General features: G+C 30.0%; 1 protein-coding gene across 4 annotated transcripts; it reads right to left on the reverse strand.

Moving 5' to 3' along the window:
* Positions 1 to 1,768: 1,768 nt before the first annotated feature.
* On the reverse strand, positions 1,769 to 18,389 carry LOC100648113 (inositol hexakisphosphate and diphosphoinositol-pentakisphosphate kinase 2). Of its 4 annotated transcripts, none has more exons than XM_048411824.1 (31): positions 18,219 to 18,389; positions 17,765 to 17,863; positions 17,384 to 17,491; positions 14,809 to 15,009; positions 14,607 to 14,747; positions 14,440 to 14,530; positions 14,215 to 14,369; positions 13,850 to 14,142; positions 13,573 to 13,767; positions 13,397 to 13,483; positions 13,148 to 13,336; positions 12,969 to 13,054; positions 12,774 to 12,896; positions 12,283 to 12,312; positions 11,313 to 11,547; positions 11,035 to 11,243; positions 10,750 to 10,976; positions 10,552 to 10,688; positions 10,350 to 10,464; positions 10,048 to 10,287; positions 9,840 to 9,956; positions 9,616 to 9,773; positions 9,378 to 9,526; positions 9,026 to 9,073; positions 6,725 to 7,078; positions 5,564 to 5,785; positions 5,146 to 5,419; positions 4,897 to 5,015; positions 4,717 to 4,828; positions 4,284 to 4,649; positions 1,769 to 4,209 (listed from the first exon to the last, which is right to left on the reverse strand). In XM_048411824.1, exons 2-31 carry the CDS (start codon positions 17,795 to 17,797, stop codon positions 3,756 to 3,758), a joined length of 5,268 nt encoding a protein of 1,755 aa, XP_048267781.1. In that variant the 5' UTR covers positions 17,798 to 17,863; positions 18,219 to 18,389; the 3' UTR covers positions 1,769 to 3,755. The 4 variants fall into 4 exon arrangements, with proteins under 4 accessions (XP_048267781.1, XP_048267780.1, XP_048267782.1 ...); XM_048411823.1 differs by having other exon boundaries at positions 12,759 to 12,896; XM_048411825.1 differs by lacking the exon at positions 12,283 to 12,312.
* Between the last annotated feature and the right edge of the window lie 57 nt (positions 18,390 to 18,446).

Genomic DNA, 18,446 nt, shown 5'->3' on the forward strand with positions numbered 1-18,446 from the left:
GTGATCTAATTCTGATGCGATTCGAACAATGGATGCGCCTTCCGCAACAGGGTCACGCCATTGACAGCAATTACGTGATTTCGTTACAGAGATTTCCATCTTCTTGAATAGCACGTCGCCATATACCTAATACGAATTTATCACAGGGTTTCACTAAAATAGGAAAACATTCGAACAAAATCTGTTTCTTTGTGATATGATAGGACTTAGATTTTCAATGGAAATGTAGTTACGAAATAAAAATATCAGTAAATAGATATGAATTTTCATTAAAATACTGCAGCATTCTATGCTGTAGTATTTTATTTAGATATGTATGAAATTATAAACAAATGCGAACAATTAATTTCAAGAAATATTAAGATAAATACATGACTAATTTAATATAGAAAGCTATCAATTTGCAGCAAAATACTGCAATATGTAGTGTTACAACATTACGCAGGCATTATATCATATTGCATTTTATTTGGATATATATAAATTATAAATAAATTCGATGATTGACTTCAAGAAATAATAAGATAAATATACGAGTAGTTTAATATCACATTTATAGAAATCTTGGAAAAATTCTTAAAAAATCTTTAGAGAAATGTCGAGAAGATGTACACAATATAAAAAGTTAAAATAAAGAGATAAACTAATTTTGTTATAAGAATATATAATTTTTTATACACAAAACATTATATTAAATTATAATATCAAGTTATATAGTTAAAGTAAAAGACCCATTTTTTTGAATTCTTAAAAATATTTGTATGTCACGTGATCTCTTCTTTGTCCAATCATAATCCTTGAGTAACTCCGCGTACAATCATCTTTGAATTTTTCTTTAATTAATGTTTCGGTCGTGGTTAAATCACATTATTGTTATCGTAATCAAAAATAAATTTGTTCGTACAATCTTTCTCGTATATCGTGCAATATGAAAAGGTACATGTTTAAAAAGGTAATAGATCTATTTTTCATGTTATCCAATTAAAATTTGTCATTTTCTCGGGAAAAGATGTATATAAGTTGAAAGTATCTCTGCTATTTCGCCAAAAATATAATATAGATTTCTCACATTGAAGTGTATTTTTCTTTTATATATACATTTGCAAAAATTGGGACATAAATACATTTTATTACTTTATTAATTTATTTATTAATAATTCGAAACAAATCACGATTATCCAACCTTTTTTCAGTCAATCATATTTGATCTTTTACTTTTTAATTTCAAATTTCTTTCAATCGTGTGCTTTTAGATAAAAGCGTCTTGTTCGATAAAAAGAAAAGTTGAGATAAATCTATGTTTCGCATTATTTGTTTAAATAAATTAGTAATAGTTATATGTATAGCAAAAAATTGTTAAACTATATTTACTATTCATTCATTTACAGAGATAATCACCGATTTAAACAACAACGCATTCTTCTTATCTATATGGAATTTCGAAAATATATATTTCTATTCAACATTTAACATTTTTTCGATGAATAAGAAAATAAGAAAACACGTTAAATTGTAATAAAAATTTGCTAACTTATTTAGTTTTTGATATTTATGTCACAGAATTGAATACATACACACATAAGTAAAAATTTTCAATCAATTAAATGATTAAATTTTCGTAGATGAAATAGATTATTAATTTCATGTAAGGTTAAATACTTTATCACTGTAAATAATGATAAATCATTATCACGAATAATATTATGTATATTAACATTTATTGATAAGGAGACAAAATCTGATAACATTCTTAATAAAATTAGATAAATTCCATTTTTAACATTTTTTATTGTAATCTGTCATTTCTTACATATACATTTATGTTTTACATTTCTTTTTTTACAACTATGATGGTGTCAATGAATATGTCACTAATAATTGTATCATTGCACTGGTACCGATGATAGAGACCTCAGGATAAAATATTTAACATTAACTTTTTTTTTTGTACAATAATGAATGCTTTACTTTAGAACAAAATTTTGTATATATCGAAAGAAAATTATATATGTTAAGCAAAAGGTACTTAAAATATCCTACCACAACTATTTCTTTACAACACCTTCCAAATTCTCTACAAATTAGTGAATGCTTAATTCTGTAACTGTATCTATCTACTAAAACATATTTATATATATAGAAACGTTTCTTCACTAAAGTACATTTTGCACAATATGGTTTCTAAAATGTCATAAAATGAATCACATCTACAAAAATCAGCTAATTTATATTTGCAAGAATCACGAAGTATAAGCCTTTTAACTTTATCACTATAAATAATATTGTTACAAGGATATTAAACATGATTTCATACATTCTTCCTAAAAGATTTTGAAATTAATTCATTTATTGGTAAATTAGAAATATTATCTACGCAAAGGCAGAAAAAATTGAAAAAAGAAATAAAGAATAAATTCCTAATCTTTCCAAAATGAAATAAATAGTTTATGTGATAAAGTTAAACGAGTACATCCTCTATAGCCATATGTGTGATGGTTTTATTGCTAATGTTAGAACTATAAAATCAGTTAGGAACATAATAAGATTGATTGAAAATAGCACCTTGCACATTTGGAATTGATATAAAACCACATTTATATTTATATAACTTTAGCTTGTATAGCTTTTTAATAAGAAACATTCTAAAACCACTTATAAGAAAGGTAGCATATATCCACTATCAGATTAATCTGTAAGGCATTTACATCAATTCTTGAAATGAGCATATTTTGTTATAGAGAAATTATTGTTTAATTATTGTAATTTGAGTTAATGTTTGATAATTCATAGCATTTGTATATTCATAGAAATTTTCTGGTAATAATTTTATATTACATCCCCGTAAAATAAAACAAAAATTAATATTGAAGTCTAATAGTGGTACTTTTGAATAAATATATAAGGTATTTGCTCTTGGGTCTAAAGAAACAATTTCATGAGAAGTACATGTCATGTGTTATTTGTATTAGTAATACTATGTTTATAAGATCAAAGAAGAATAATACCATTTAATATGAAAGGAAATTTTAAACCTTTTTCCTCTCATGTATTGAGTTTAGCAAATGAGGTATATTTTGAACTTGTTGAGTCATAGAAGATCTACATATGTTTCATATTCGATTATTAAAAATCTCGTAATTTGTATATGCCAAATATTTTCTTGAGGCAAATTCCTAATGCTTTTCTCTTCTTGACTCAAATTCATTTTGCCTTATAATCTAACACATTATTAACATTGGACATATATTATCTACAAAAATACTATTATACCATTACATACAAGCGTCAATTCAAAAATAATTTAATATACATACAATCTGATAAGTACATTATTAACATAGAGAAATGCTATTAACGTTGCTTTGACTTTAATAATATTTCCTCTTAATAAGCAATTCTTAACTCGTCTTTTTAAAATAATACTCCAGTATGTTCACATATTGGAAAAATTTCTTAATTTTTGCACCTTTATCATGTTATGCATGCCTTAAATATTCATAACAATCTTAACGAATGTAAAAAAATAGAATACCAAAAAATGTATACAATTTTGTGCCAGAAAACAAAATGCAAAAAATTTTCTTTTCATAAAATTTTATCAATGTATCCCGTATTTAACTCATGCAATACAAATTTTGATTTGTTCATAACAATAAACGTTTCAACAATTTTATATGCAGTATCTTATTCGTTATATTAAGGAAATGGACTTAATAAATAAAATAACTCTGGTAATCTTTGAAAAAGTAATACTCTTAAAGATCAGGTTCTTTTTTTTCATCTTGAACATTAAAACCTATTGTCACGCTAGAATTACCTGTCATGCTACTTGCTACAGTCAGAATTGGCTCCTCTGCCTTCATTTCTATGGTGCAAGGATCTTTTGATTCCATCATGCTCTGCTTCCAATTCTCCAAATCTTTATCTGACATATTTGAAAGAGAGCTTATCTTTGAAGTACATTTGTAGCTGTAATTTGATTCTTGCTTCTGTGTAGGAGTTTTTGGCATAGAAACACTCTGAGATCGAAAAAAATTTTTCTTCTTCTGTTGCTCTTGCATAACATCAATACCATCTTTGCTTTTTTGTGTTTTTTCTATATTAAAAGATTCAGTTTTCATAGAAGCAGGTGATTTTGACTTGTCTATATTATCTGCTTCTTTAATCCTGACGTCTTCGTCTGATATTTCCTTGCTTTCAACAAGGAATCTATTGTAGAAGAGATAGTAAAATAGAATAACCAACTTCATTAATTGTTTTTTAATTTTAAAATAAAAATTTACCTTCCAATTTTCTTATAGCTACTACTAGATTTTGTGCTTGGATATTCCTTCTGTTCAAATATTTGTTTCACATCTTGCTTTTTCTGCTCTTCAGTTTGTTTTAAAGTTATAGTATGGTCCTCATCATCATCCATATTATCAACCGGAAGATCATCAGTACGCATGATCTTTTGTAAATTAGAATTGAAGCCTGCTCCGAAACTACAGTTTCGTATTTGACCATCTTCATTGCTATAATAATCTGTATATGATACACTACCACGACCTTCTCTATGCTCTTGATCGATATTTATACAAAATTCGTTAAAATCCACATCCAAGCAGGGAGTTGTAGAAAATTTAGGACCCACATTAAACGATTGAGCACTATAAAAAACAAAAGAATATAATTCTTAAATATAATACAATCTTTTTCATATTAAATATTAATTACCCGTCATTGCTGATTAAGCTTATAGACATACTGCATTCTCCTGTTGAAGTCGGTGCAGGAGATGAAGGTTCAGAAGAGAGAAATGATTGTGGTTCACTGCTCCATCCAGTACCTAAATTACACGTTAATTCATTATTAAAGAACAAAATTAAAATAATAATATGAATAAGCGACACTCACTATTAGGGCTGGTTGGTGACAATTGATTTCTTATATCACAAGATTCTCCATCGTTCGAAGGTTTATACTGTATGGGCGTTGGCGTGATGTACCTAAGAAGAGAATCAATGTCTGCATCTCTAATAAAAAGTATGCAATCATCGCAATTAGAAAGAACGAGAAACAAAGTACCAGAGAAGTCAGTGCAACTTTCCTTAGTAAAAACACTTTGATATATGAGAAAAAAAAAAGAAAAAACTCAATACTCACAAGGATGGTTTACTTAATTTCTTACGGTACCTGACAGCTTCCAGGTCGGAAGAGTGGTACTCGCGACTGACTCCTCCAATATTGATATTTTGGTTAACCGATTCGTGGGTTGATCCACCAGGTGAAGGATACTTTGGAGGCGAAGAGGCGGGTGTTCGAAACAGAGGCGCACTGGTCATCATTTCCAAAAAGGAATCCAATTGACGTAATGACAATGCATTGTGAAGAGTTTCTAAAGGTCTTATTGGCGGTACACCACCAAAACCTTCTATTGCTAATGAGCACAAAATTGAATTAGTTCCACGAATAAAAATACTGTTATATATGCTAACGGTAAATGCCAAAAGAAGTAAAAACCTAAGACACATTTTATGGCAAAAGGCAATAATGAAGAAGAAGAAAAGAAATTGAGGCTCACCAGCAACAGCAGAGGCATGAGGTGGTACCATATCCTTGAGATTTGGCGCACTGGAGGATCCACTGATAACAGCTGTGCTGAACAAACTGTTTGCTGATCCAGTCAATTTTTTGTTGACGTTGTAGCCCAACAGCTTGAAATAACTCATCTGTCCGGAGATACTGTGACGGTGGCGCCTTGCTGTGCAGGTAGGGTCAGGTTGAATGATCGAAGGTCGTGTGTCTGGAGATGAGAAGGATCGTTGAGGCTGGAGTCGGGAGAACGGTTCACGTGGACTCTTGGAGCGATAGTAATACTTGCGAGGAATCTCGTGATCGTCGTGAACATCATTATCGTGCGCAGGGGACATATGATAAAGCATACTACTATGATTTGGTATATGTACCAGGCTATCGTGCCACTGGAAATTCACATTGGGACAAGACCAGCATCTGTACATTTTTGAACAATCGGTAACTTCACCATTTTCGTCTGAACAAACGGAATCAACACAAGAAAAGTCACCAGGTCTCACATTGGGACAGGATAACTTCCGGAACGGTACACGTGTATTCCCAATTACACTATCACTATTCAATTTTCGTCTCATTATATTCTTATCAAACCTCCACTTTTCTTTTTCCTTAAACAGCATCCATTCACTGCGATCGTGACCCCTTGACTGATATTTATGTATGACACAATGATCGACCTTTGACTCTAAATAAGGAGCAGCACTCTGTCTCTCAGGAAACACAAGAGGCCTATTCTTTAGATATACAAAGGGTAAATCAGGATGATCTAGTCCGGTGATTCCTCTGTGACACCCATAGCTATCATTGAAAGAAACACTACGAGGGAAACGACTGGGTACATCCTGGAGGCTCGAGTAACAGGAACAATTGAAAAACTTATGTGAGAGCGAGCGTGCAAAGTAGATATCAAAGTTGAAACGCTCGACAGGCGGTAGATCTCTGCTTCTCAGAATCAGTTCCGAGACATTACAATTATAACAAAGACATTTAGGTACGTAAGGTGACAATGAACGAGAACATTTGTCTAGTTTGATCCGTCCCGCGGATGTCACTGTCTTTGGGGTTCTTTCGTGCAAGGATAACGAAAAAAGGGATCGCTTTAACCACGGATTGCTTGGTGGCGGTTTCGAGGAATCGATCAACTCACCGCTACGCTCAATCCCAGGAAGAATCGTCTCTGAATGAGAACGTCCGTATTTCTTACTCTGAGTAGGTGGATTGAAATCGTAAGACTGTTCGAGATCGATATTGAAAAACGAAGAACGAATCGTGGGGATTGGTAACACGATATCCGTCACATCAGAGCTCCGGCTGTTCGGTGAGATTAGAGGAGATGTGTGCAAAGTCACCAAGGGTGTCGATCTCAAAGTGGAGGTTTTTATCGAAGGAACTGGAAACTCCGGTGAACTAAAGGAGTGTGGCAGACTGAATTTTTCCGTTGGCACGTTCAACAAAACCTGGCCAGATCTCTCTAAGTAACGTTGCTCTGTTACATGCTTCTCTGTGTAGGGTGTTGCATGCGTAATTTCGTGAACGATTCAGAAGAGAGAATGGTGCAGTTAAAATGAACGTATGATAACGATGTAATAGTGGGATCAGGGTACAAAGGAGGGAAAGAAAAGAAAAGAAATAGACGATTAAATAAACCCATCACCGAAAAAATCAAAGTAACATTGGCAAGAACCTTTGGTCACGTCGTCGATGCTTGAAATTAAAACTTGTCGAAGTCGTTTTATCGTCACTGTATAATAAAAGGATTGATACTTGACTTGCAAAAATTATGTATTCAAACAACAATTTTTAAATAAGTACTTTAAAGATAATAATGAAATATGAGAAACTTATAAATAGTTCACATTGTAATAGCCTATGGACTTAGAATCAGAGATGCTAATGCAATTGGATTTCGTTGAAGACGACGTTACCAATGAAGGAATAAAATAACTCAAATACACAGGAAAAAAACAACATATACTTCAATTTACTTGTGTTTAGAAGGCACAAATTTAGTTAATGTTATACATCCATGGCACACGATAGCCATGCAACCAGTAAGCCAACCAAACAACAATTTGAGTTTATCAACATTTTATTGACAGTTAGCTAATATGTATATGGTTTTATGCAATAACAACGATCAAAGATTGTAAAAAATTTAATAGTAGTTGTTGTATTTCATACACTATTCAAACATGCAACTGATAATTATGGAATTTTTAATTTTTATTAGAAATTGATTTGTTTAAATAGAAATATGAAAATTGAATTTTATTTGCTTGTATGTGCTTAGAATTTCTAACATCAATGGTGACAAAAGAAAGAAAAAAAATAATGAAAATCATCCTACTAAGAAATACAAATATTTAATTATCTTTGTAAAACAGAAACTAATACCAAATCAAAAATTTCTCTTTTTTTAATTTGTATGTTGGTATGAAAGTATTACATACATGTGATCCATATTCATTCATATAAAAATTATATTTCTAAAAATGCAATATGAATAGTAAACAAAGCATAAAAGTGAATGATGGAGAACAAAAATGTAATGTAATCACATATTAATGGATATGAATGAAACGGCTGCAGTATGATTTTAGAAAATAACTAAGCACTAGTTAATTGTGAATCTTAATGGAACAATGATTTAGGAATGAAGGAATTAGGATGACGACTGAATAAGTTACACCATTTGTTAATATGTAACCCAAGCAGTCGTCCATAAAAATTAGTTGGCTTCCACGCGCACAACTATCGCAGAGCAAAGAGTTATTTCAACTGAATTTTCCTATTTCCATCTAACATCGTGTCCGTTTGTTAAATTCCATTAGCTAAGCTCTCATTTGTACAATGTGGTTTTAATTGGATATCTATCCAATATCTATTTGTCCATTGAGGTATCAAAATTTAATCTTTGGTAAGAAATTTACAGTGTTACAATACTTATAACAAAAAGTAAACTTCGCTTGTAGGCTCTATTGCATACAAAACTGAATATAATACAAAAGAAGATGGTACATGTAATATCACAGAAAATAATGCAACATTAAGGATTAGACATGATACTGAAGACTATCTACGGAAAATTATGCGTGTTTACTATTGGTAGTAACTATAAGACAATGCTTTCTATAGAAGTATTGCAATACCAAGAAATATAAAGGATGCTTTATATTTTATGAAAGAATTAAAAAATGCAAATCACAGTGATCAGCAGCTACAAAAATTACTATCTCAAAAGCGAAGAATAATTTGAACGGTCAACTAAATAGTTAACGTTTCTATGAAGATAACTAAATAAAAAAAGAAAAGAAAAAATTGTAAATCCTGATTGTATCAGGGTAATACAATATATTGAAAGTTTAGATGCTATGGAAATCCTGTAATGATCACCTATGATAAGACAATGCATTATAACCTGCTGACGTTATTGTAGGAACTAACATACCTTCTTTGTTGACCGCGTCCAAGCTCTGATACTGCAGCTTGTCCGCAGCTATAAAAAAAGACACGAAAAACACCAGCCTTTCTGATAAAATCTGACTGTTAATATTAACCATATGTACCCAAGAAGAAAAATGTTATTAATGAAATTAAGTGTTTATAATGTTCTTACAATACATTACTGTATTTTTAACAACATATTGCCAAGTTATCGTTTACGAAATTAATATTTACAAATGTCCTGTGTAACCTTTTTGTTAGAATTCACTTCCATGCATAATCAGAGAATATTACTATGGATTTGTTATTATATATCAAACATGTACAATAATATTAAAGACCTAAACGTTACTTACCTTTCTCGGGCTTGTCCTGTCTTTGATGATCATAACTGCGAGCACGTGGTTCAACAATTGTGCCTCTTTCTGCATCACGTCGTTGACGTTGACTTGCAGCTAATTGACTACCAAGTCTTGCTGCTTCATGACCAGCTACGGTTCTAGCACTAAATGTCGTACAATATTTTATAAAAAATCATCGATAGTTAGTTAATTTATAAAAAAAAAGATTCATTGAAAGTTTCATACTACGTACCTTATTGGAATGGGCGCAGAACTCTGCAAAAAGCCACTATCAAATGGTTCATCCATCATGTTAGGATGTAAGTCCATCATATCAACTCCTCTACTGGTTGTTGGACTATCTATCATTGCATCTACAGTATCTGTTTCCATTGTTCGTGGAGGTGTTTCCTAAGTATTAAATAAAAAATGCTAATTTATTTATACTCTTTTTTGATTAAAAACATTTATACATACAGATTGCAATGGTGGATTCATAAAATCGTCTTCCAAAATTCCCATCTCTACATCTTCTTCCTCTATTCGGGTGCTACATTGTGAAATGGTATCTTGAGCAGAACCACCACTTTCACCCTGAAAATATAAAGTATGTATAGCTTCGTATTTCGAAATATTTCTTTGATCATAGGTAAAATAGAAGTATTAGCTAATAAGATTTACTTACTACATTATGGCTACTCTCATTGCGTGAATGGGGTCTAAAACCTGGTCCTGGTGGTAAATTCTTTTGCACACAACAATTTACACCAGGACTGAAATGCAATTCAACGTGAAAACGTTCTTCGCTGCTAGGATCTTTAGTTGGATCTTCGTACAACATAACTACAATTTGAGACATGTAATTTAATTCCGAAACCATACTAACATACTCCATAGCTCGACGCCATTGTTCATCTTTCATTACCTGTGTGATTAAAACATTAAAATTTGTTATACATTCCGTAAAATAAATATGTAGATACATACATCAAGTAAACCACCATAACGTAAAACAGTCAACAAAGAATGTACGTGGCTTTCACTTGTAAAGTAAAGTCTTGTGCGTACATGCCGACCGGGACTAGAAACTCCATGGGAGTATCTAAAATTATAACAATTACTCGTTACATTTTGCCTTATATTGCACACATTATACCTCATATATGACACACATAAATGTTTAATTTACCTCGGATTGAGTCTATTAACTGTTTCTTCTCCAGTTTCTTCGATATTTCTCTGCAAATCTGCTCTTATCTTTTTTAATAGAGGAGTGCAAATACCTTGGCCTATGGTGAGCTTCTCTTGCACTGTTAATCCATATTCCTACAAAAATTTTTTAATTAAAGTATTTTTTTAAAGAGATAAAATTTATTGAAATTCTTACCTGTGGTATCACTATATCTGCCAGATACTTAGAATAAATGTACAATTCCTCCGCGTGTTCGAATTGTAACGTATGGTTGTTATGTTGTAAATCATACTTTATACAATCATAAATATCCGGGATTTTCGATATATCGAACCTCTTATTTTTGGTACAGAAATCCTTCTCAATCTTTCCCCATCGACGACCCATTAATTCCCACGTTTCACCATGATAAAGAATTGCATCTAAATATATTAGATAGATAAATATAATTTCACAATAAGATTATATATCACATCGTACCTTTAGTTTTAGGATCATCTTTCTTAATACGAACAATGTCCATTAATTTTTGAATCAAAGTATGAACATGCTGGCAGCAACGAACAGGATTTTTAACAAAATCCATGGCTGCGTTAATGCTCAGTGCGTTACCAGGATTTATCTGTTCTCTGTCTTCACACGTAAATTCTCGGTCTTGTTGTAATAATTCATGAAGTCGTGTTTTTACCCTATAAAAATATATCGTTAGAATTTACTCAAAATTCTATAACAATTCTTTTGTAAATTGCCTTACATACATATTTTGGTATTTACTACTATCGCAATCGTTGTCCAATAGACCATTAGTATTAGCACTCTTCACCATCTGCACTAATATTGGCGTTAATTCACCCTCTAATGCGAGTAAACCTTTTGCGAAGGCTGCTGCTGTCATTTGAACTCTTCCTTCATCACTTGCATAGATCTTTAAGTCATGTCGAAATGTTGAATGAAGTCTAAGTAACCCTAAACCTTGTGCACCAGCATAATCACCTATATATATATAAAAATACTTCAGAAGAACAGAATGTAATAAATACAAAATATATCTTTCATTTTCAATAAACATAAAGTACATATGAGATTTCACTGAATGATCTATGTTCTGGTAAAAAGATCATGAAAGATCGGTACAAAAATCGTTGATCGTACATCAATTTACTTACATCTAGAAAAGTCTAATTAAATGTATATACATGACTTTTTTGAAATGTTACATATTATTCATGTTAGTGTTCCTTTAAATAATACTGTAAAAATTATTCTATATTAATATTTATCTTTGATTTTCTTAAAGTGAAAATGTAGTTAAAACTACAATAAAAAATGGAGTAATATATATAAATTTGCAACATATATGTATGTGTGCATAAGTGTATGTATATGTCCTTTAGACATTACTGCATGGATGACAAGATGTATGAAACCTATTGGAAAAAAAAATAGGACATATAAACATTTAAGGCCACAAACTAAATAAAAGCAACTATCCTTAAACTGTCAAGCGTTTCATCGCAATAAAGTGGAACACACTGAATTAGCATAGAAACAGCATTTTCTTTTACGTTTAACAATTTTTGTACGATCTTCGTACAAAAATCTGCAAAATAGCAAGAATTTTCTAACAAGAATATATTGATAGAATTTCTAAATTACTATTTCTATGCATCTATAACACTACATCGACACAGAACTACAAAAAAGCATTGATTCAGAATAAAAAGTTACCGTGGTTTGGTAACATCTCTGAGTCTTCCTCTGAAATAATATTTGGAATTACCCATGAATCAAAGATTTTCGTAAAGGTATAAGATATTTGCTATCCTTTAACCAAAACGAAATCATCGATAGTTTAATTATAAGCTTGAAATGTAATATTTGCTTTTACGCTCTTATTTTTAAATGAAAAATAAATTACATGTTAACATATCCAACTGCCTAATGCATACATACGAGTTTTATTTCGGTTAAATTGTCTGAAATGCGTATATATGTATACATATATACATACATATGTATATGTACTGTGCAAGATAAATAGCAATATATGTATTATGCATACGCTCAATTGAGCAGTCCAGATAAATGATAGATCCAGCCGGAGTTCAGCCAACATAAGAGACTTATTAAATAAAAAATCTCATTATAAAGTATAAATTAACTCAAGAGTGAGCATGATAAGCGTATGAACATAAGATACGAACCACTAAGGTGTCTACCTTGACCACCAGGATACATGCAGCGAAATATTCTTCCTAACTCCTCTGCCTGAATACGGCCGGCTGGTGTTAGTTCTCCACCCCATTTTAATATCAATACAAGGGAAGGTTCTCCAAGTCGATCTAATAAAAATATGTGATTTACAAATAATAGACATCTATATTACGTGGATATAATATTCTATGCTTTGATACCATCATCTGATGAACTCCCTCTTGGTCGGCCTCTTGGTTGATATTTCATTTGTACCTTGCGATTTATCCCTGAGAAATGACCGTACCTGAAAAATATGTTACATATAGTCAAAGTTAATATTCGTAATTAAATAAAAATAAATAAAAAATTATATATAAAAAAAACAATGTTTACACACATTTCTAAGACGCTTTTCAATTGTTCTAATTTTCCTTGTTTTTCTTCCAATTCAGGTCCAGCAGCACGATGTTGTATTTCAGCCAATAAACTACGTGCGGTATCCAATATTTCTTGCAATTGCTTAGGCCTCTTTAATTTAATATGACCATGCTTGTAGCCGTCGTATTTTGCGAATATCTCGAAAAATCTGTATAGAATAGAATGTGAGATATTGTTCTTCATATATACCTTCAAGAAATACACTTACTTCGGGTGACGAACTTCTACTTTCATTTTCTGTTTTGGCGTTCGATCTCCATGCCTTATAACAGCAACTACACATCGTAATTCCATCCTAAAGTAAATATAGAAGTATTGATATAACTATGTTATCTAAAAATAATCTGAATATATTAGCATAATAAGAAAGTAAAATTTATTTACATTTTTCCAAATGTAGTAGGCACAATAGGCGGATCGTCCAATTGAAAAGGAACGCTCCATGGTATATGTAAAGTGGGTGCCAATTCTCTTAAAATCATATTTCCCAAAATCTTTGCGCAGTCATCATAATATTTGTTAGAATTCTTTACAAAACTAAACCCATTTACGTCGCACACAAATGACTGCCCGTTTGCCCTAAAACATTATACATGATTAGTATAATAAAGAATGGATTATTACTTCTTTTAATCTCACTATATTTAAAATTTCAATATACCTAAGTAAATCAAAACCACAAACTGTTTGTTTAAAAGCTAAGCACACTTTTCTACTAATTAACTTTTCAGCATTACTTAGTATAACCGGATAGCGAATTTCTTTTCCTTCTGAATCTCTTTCGACTTTACCATCCAATGCAGGGCTTTTTCTTGCCTCTGCGTGAGCATAATCTGGACCCACGGTATAAACCTTAACGTCTGTACCGTCGGTTGGCATAAAATCTTCGTATATGTAAGAACCTGTTTTACGAACTCGAGATTCTGGTGAATATACACTACTACGACTTCCAATCTGTAATATTATGAATTGAAATTTAACTATGCCAAATAAAAAAAAATTATTTTTGTTGAATTTATTATATACCTTCCTAAATAATCTTTGACTGCCTCCACCTGCAGATGTAGGATAATAAATGTAAATATTATGATCCTCTGCAGATACTGGTTTTTCCACAAACGGTTTGTTGAATGTAACACCATTAACTTCGACATGATCTTCTGATTCTACTAGTTCATGATCTGAAATGAATTTTCTGTTATAAATCTTCAATATAAAATTGGATCAATATAAATGATAAGCATCACATACGTTTTGGATCAGACGAGTCTCTATCCAGGACAGCATATCTTGGGATTTCAATACCTTCACTCTCTAAGATGGCATAAACTCTCCTACGATCCTATTAAATTGGTGTCATATAAAAAATATGTTTCATCACTCAGAATATTTGACAATATTTATAACAAATTACATACCTGAATGTCATATTGCATGGGCAAATTATTGATGATAAAAGGATTTCTAAGATTAGCATAATTTATAGCTTTATCAAGGGGAAAGCCTTTACTATGGAAGCTTATTAAACAATCAACAATTGGCCAATCTTCTACAGACTCCTGTAAATACATATTTTCATACATTGTAATTGAAACATTAAATATTTTCTACTGCCATTACCTTTAAAATAACTTCTTCAGGAAATACTACTATTTTAATGTACTCAAATTCTTCCAATCTTGTTAAAATTTCCTTCATTGGTTTACTTTGTGATTTTTTTGCCATCGCACAGATTCCAACCAAAACTTGCTTCCCTTCTCCTTCCAAATCGCTTCCACCCATGCATCCATCATCATTGCTACACCCGTCCGACAGTTCGGCCTAAATGAAAGTTTATATTAATTGAAATTTGTTTTCCGATTTGATTATTATTCTTTTTGAATTGTTTTTGTTTTAATCTTACTATCTTTGTACTCACCTAATATCACATGAATTTAAAAGAAACTAATAATAATATACAAAATAAAACTAAAAAATGTATTAAATTTTTACTTATATAGTGCAAAAATTTATAAAATGTTTATTAATAATTGTGTTAAATATTGCTCACCCAGTACATCTTTAAGCAGGATAAAAATCCAGTTTTGTCAGGAGTTTGTTTAGAATAGTTTTCAGACAATCTCGATCTATTATTCATTTCTAGATGATTACAATAAAATGTAAAAAGGACACATGCATTACTTGCCTACATAAAAAAGGAAATATAAATTGAATACTAAATATAGTACTTTTACAAATGTATTGTATGTCTGGGTGATAAAAAAGTAGTAAAAGTTATTAGAATATCAAATAATTTGTCATTCTACATTTTTCAACAAGTTCAACTATCAATGACTGAAAATTATATAAACTTAATTATTACAATGATACATTCCTAAACCTGTCTAACAAGATTGTATTATTAATAAAGAGACTCAGCAAATTTTAATCATGTGTTAATTATTACATACAAAACAATCATCACAGTAGCACTCCATATCCAGATGTATATCTTCCATCTTAAAGGTAGATATAGAATTGATTTTTATCATTATGATAATACCATTTTTCAAGAAGCCACTAGTCTTTTAGTTATATGCACTTCATACAATAGTAATTTTTTCCTTACATCACATTTTAAAGATCAACACTCATTATAATATTATTTTTCACAGATAAATACAAATTGTTATGTATTCCCTATAATTTAATTTTTTGATATATTTTAAATTAAATCTCAGATTTATATTGCATCTTATCTTTTAAAATTGTGATAAGAAAGAAATTAACTTAAAATACTTTAACAATTAAGTATAAAATATTTTATCAGACCACTTATTAAGAGTTGATTAGAACATTATGAAAAGAAGCGTCTACTAGCTTGAAACTAGTTTGCAATTTGTTTAATGTTAACATTACTGAGCAATTGTGTGCTGAACTGAAAATAAATGGAAGCAGACTAATAAAGTACTCTTTGTTTAAAGATAAGAAAGAACTATATCTCTGGAAGAGATATATTTCATAAATCTATCTCGAGACAAGAAAATTTTTTCTGCATAAAGAGTAAGCGCTACAATGATCATATATAGACTTAAGCAAATAAAAACAATATGAAGACAATTTTTTATTCTGTTACATTAAATATTATAAATCTACTAACAGATAATAACTAAGAAATTAATTAGAAGAAACTCTACCATTATTTGCCAATATGGTTCTGCTTCATTATCACAATCAAAGATGTAAACATCAGGAATCATAGTAGATGACAAGGGATTTGCATTTTCCATTACAAACTTAATTTCGAAGTACCATAAGCTAATAGCATAATTATATATAATGATAGCTTTAAAAAATTTGCACTAATATTAACATTAACATTAAATATTAAATCTTAGTCAGCTCAATAATTGAATATTTCACTATATAATATGTTTAATTCAGTTAATAATGATTAAACACTAAATACACTAAACAATATTAAATCAGATATTCCTCTTTAGACCATTATATTGTAGAACATCAATTGTTCAAATTAATTTACTAATTATAACAAACATACAGCTTATGCATTGTATATGCAACTATACAGCCAAGTACTAAGTCTTCTACCAATTTATTTTTAGACTATTAGAGTACCAAAGACTTTGTGAGTCATCAAGTTATTTAAAAGTAATTGAAACACTAATAAGTAATTAATGAATTCATTAATTTACACTTAGTGAAATATGTTTACATGTGCTATTGAAAATAAACAATTATTAAAAATTCTAATTTCATATAAAATATCTTCCAAAAAAAAAAAAAATATATATATATATATATGATATATACAGGTACTGTATAGTATTGTATAAAACAATAATTTTTTTTAAACAAAACAGTTTTCTAACCTTTCTCACATACTGTTTACTAATTTAAAGTAAAATAGAGTTGGTATACAAACATACAATATAGTTCTTAATTCGCAATATCTGTTTCTGCTTGTCTCTACATCTTATTCTTTTATTGTCTATTTAAATTAAATGAAATAAATAAATTCTAAAAAATCTTAGTACATAATCAGTCTTATGCGAATTAAGATGTAGATCAAAATCGAAATGTAAATTTATATTTTATATTACTGATAAAACTTACAATCTATTTAGGATTATCATTTTGATATTTGTTTGTTCTTTACATATGATATATTGTACATGGAAAAGGTAAAACTTACTCTTTTTGATGAACGATATATAGAAGAAGCTACAGGACCCACAAGGGTTGGTTGTACAGTATTTAAATCCCCTACGTAGAAAATTGGTCGGCTGGCACTCCGTAGACCCTATTGATTAATTATTGTCCATCAAAAATTTATATTTCTGATATTTGATTACATAAAGAATTTATGGTATACTATAAAAATTTAATAGTATATTTATTGTTTTAGATTAGTTTATAAGATTATGTGATCATTATTTTCCTAAACCAAAATAAATTTAAAATTAAATAAAACAAATTTCTCGTTAAATTTCTTCTAAAAAGATCTAGTTTCTTCTATTTTAGTAAAATATTAAAAGTTATAAAATTAAGAAATAAAAACTATTTCTCTGTTTACCTGATAACCATGTTCCAATTCAGTGTAAGACATGACAGAACGGGTTTCATTGAGGAGAAAGAAACGGTTTCAGCTTGGACTTAGAGAATTCGCTGTGCCCTAAAAGGATTGTTATTAAACATAAACCAAAGATTCAAACAAATGTCATTATTCAAAAACTTGAACAATTATTTTCATATAATAATTAAAGAACAACATGACAAACTATTATAATTGTTGTAGTTAATATTTTATGTATGTGTAATTGTCAAACTAAGAAAAGGTAACCTTGATGATTAAATATTTCTATATTTTTTACAATAATTCAAATTTAATCAATTTACAATAAAATTAAATCAACACAATCATGACTTAAAATAAATAAAGCTAAGTATGATTTAATTCTAGACAATGTTGCGACTTATTTTGTTTCCTTCTTTTTCAATGTAACATCGATGATTTCAATTAAACTCACTAATCTTAATTTCGAATGGATCTAAAAATTCGACAGTAAACACAACAATGCAGATTTAATAAACAATATTGGATCTCTAGCTGATTAAAAATTTCCACTTTAATATCCTTCAATTTTCGGACATCTTGTCAAACTTAAATCTCGATCTCTCGTATCGTTCAGAAATCGCTCATCCGGTTAACTATACGTATGTATAAATCGATCGATATTACCAGATATTACGTGTCG

This window comes from Bombus terrestris, chromosome 14, assembly GCF_910591885.1.
Source record: "Bombus terrestris chromosome 14, iyBomTerr1.2, whole genome shotgun sequence".
Taxonomy (NCBI): domain Eukaryota; kingdom Metazoa; phylum Arthropoda; class Insecta; order Hymenoptera; family Apidae; genus Bombus; species Bombus terrestris.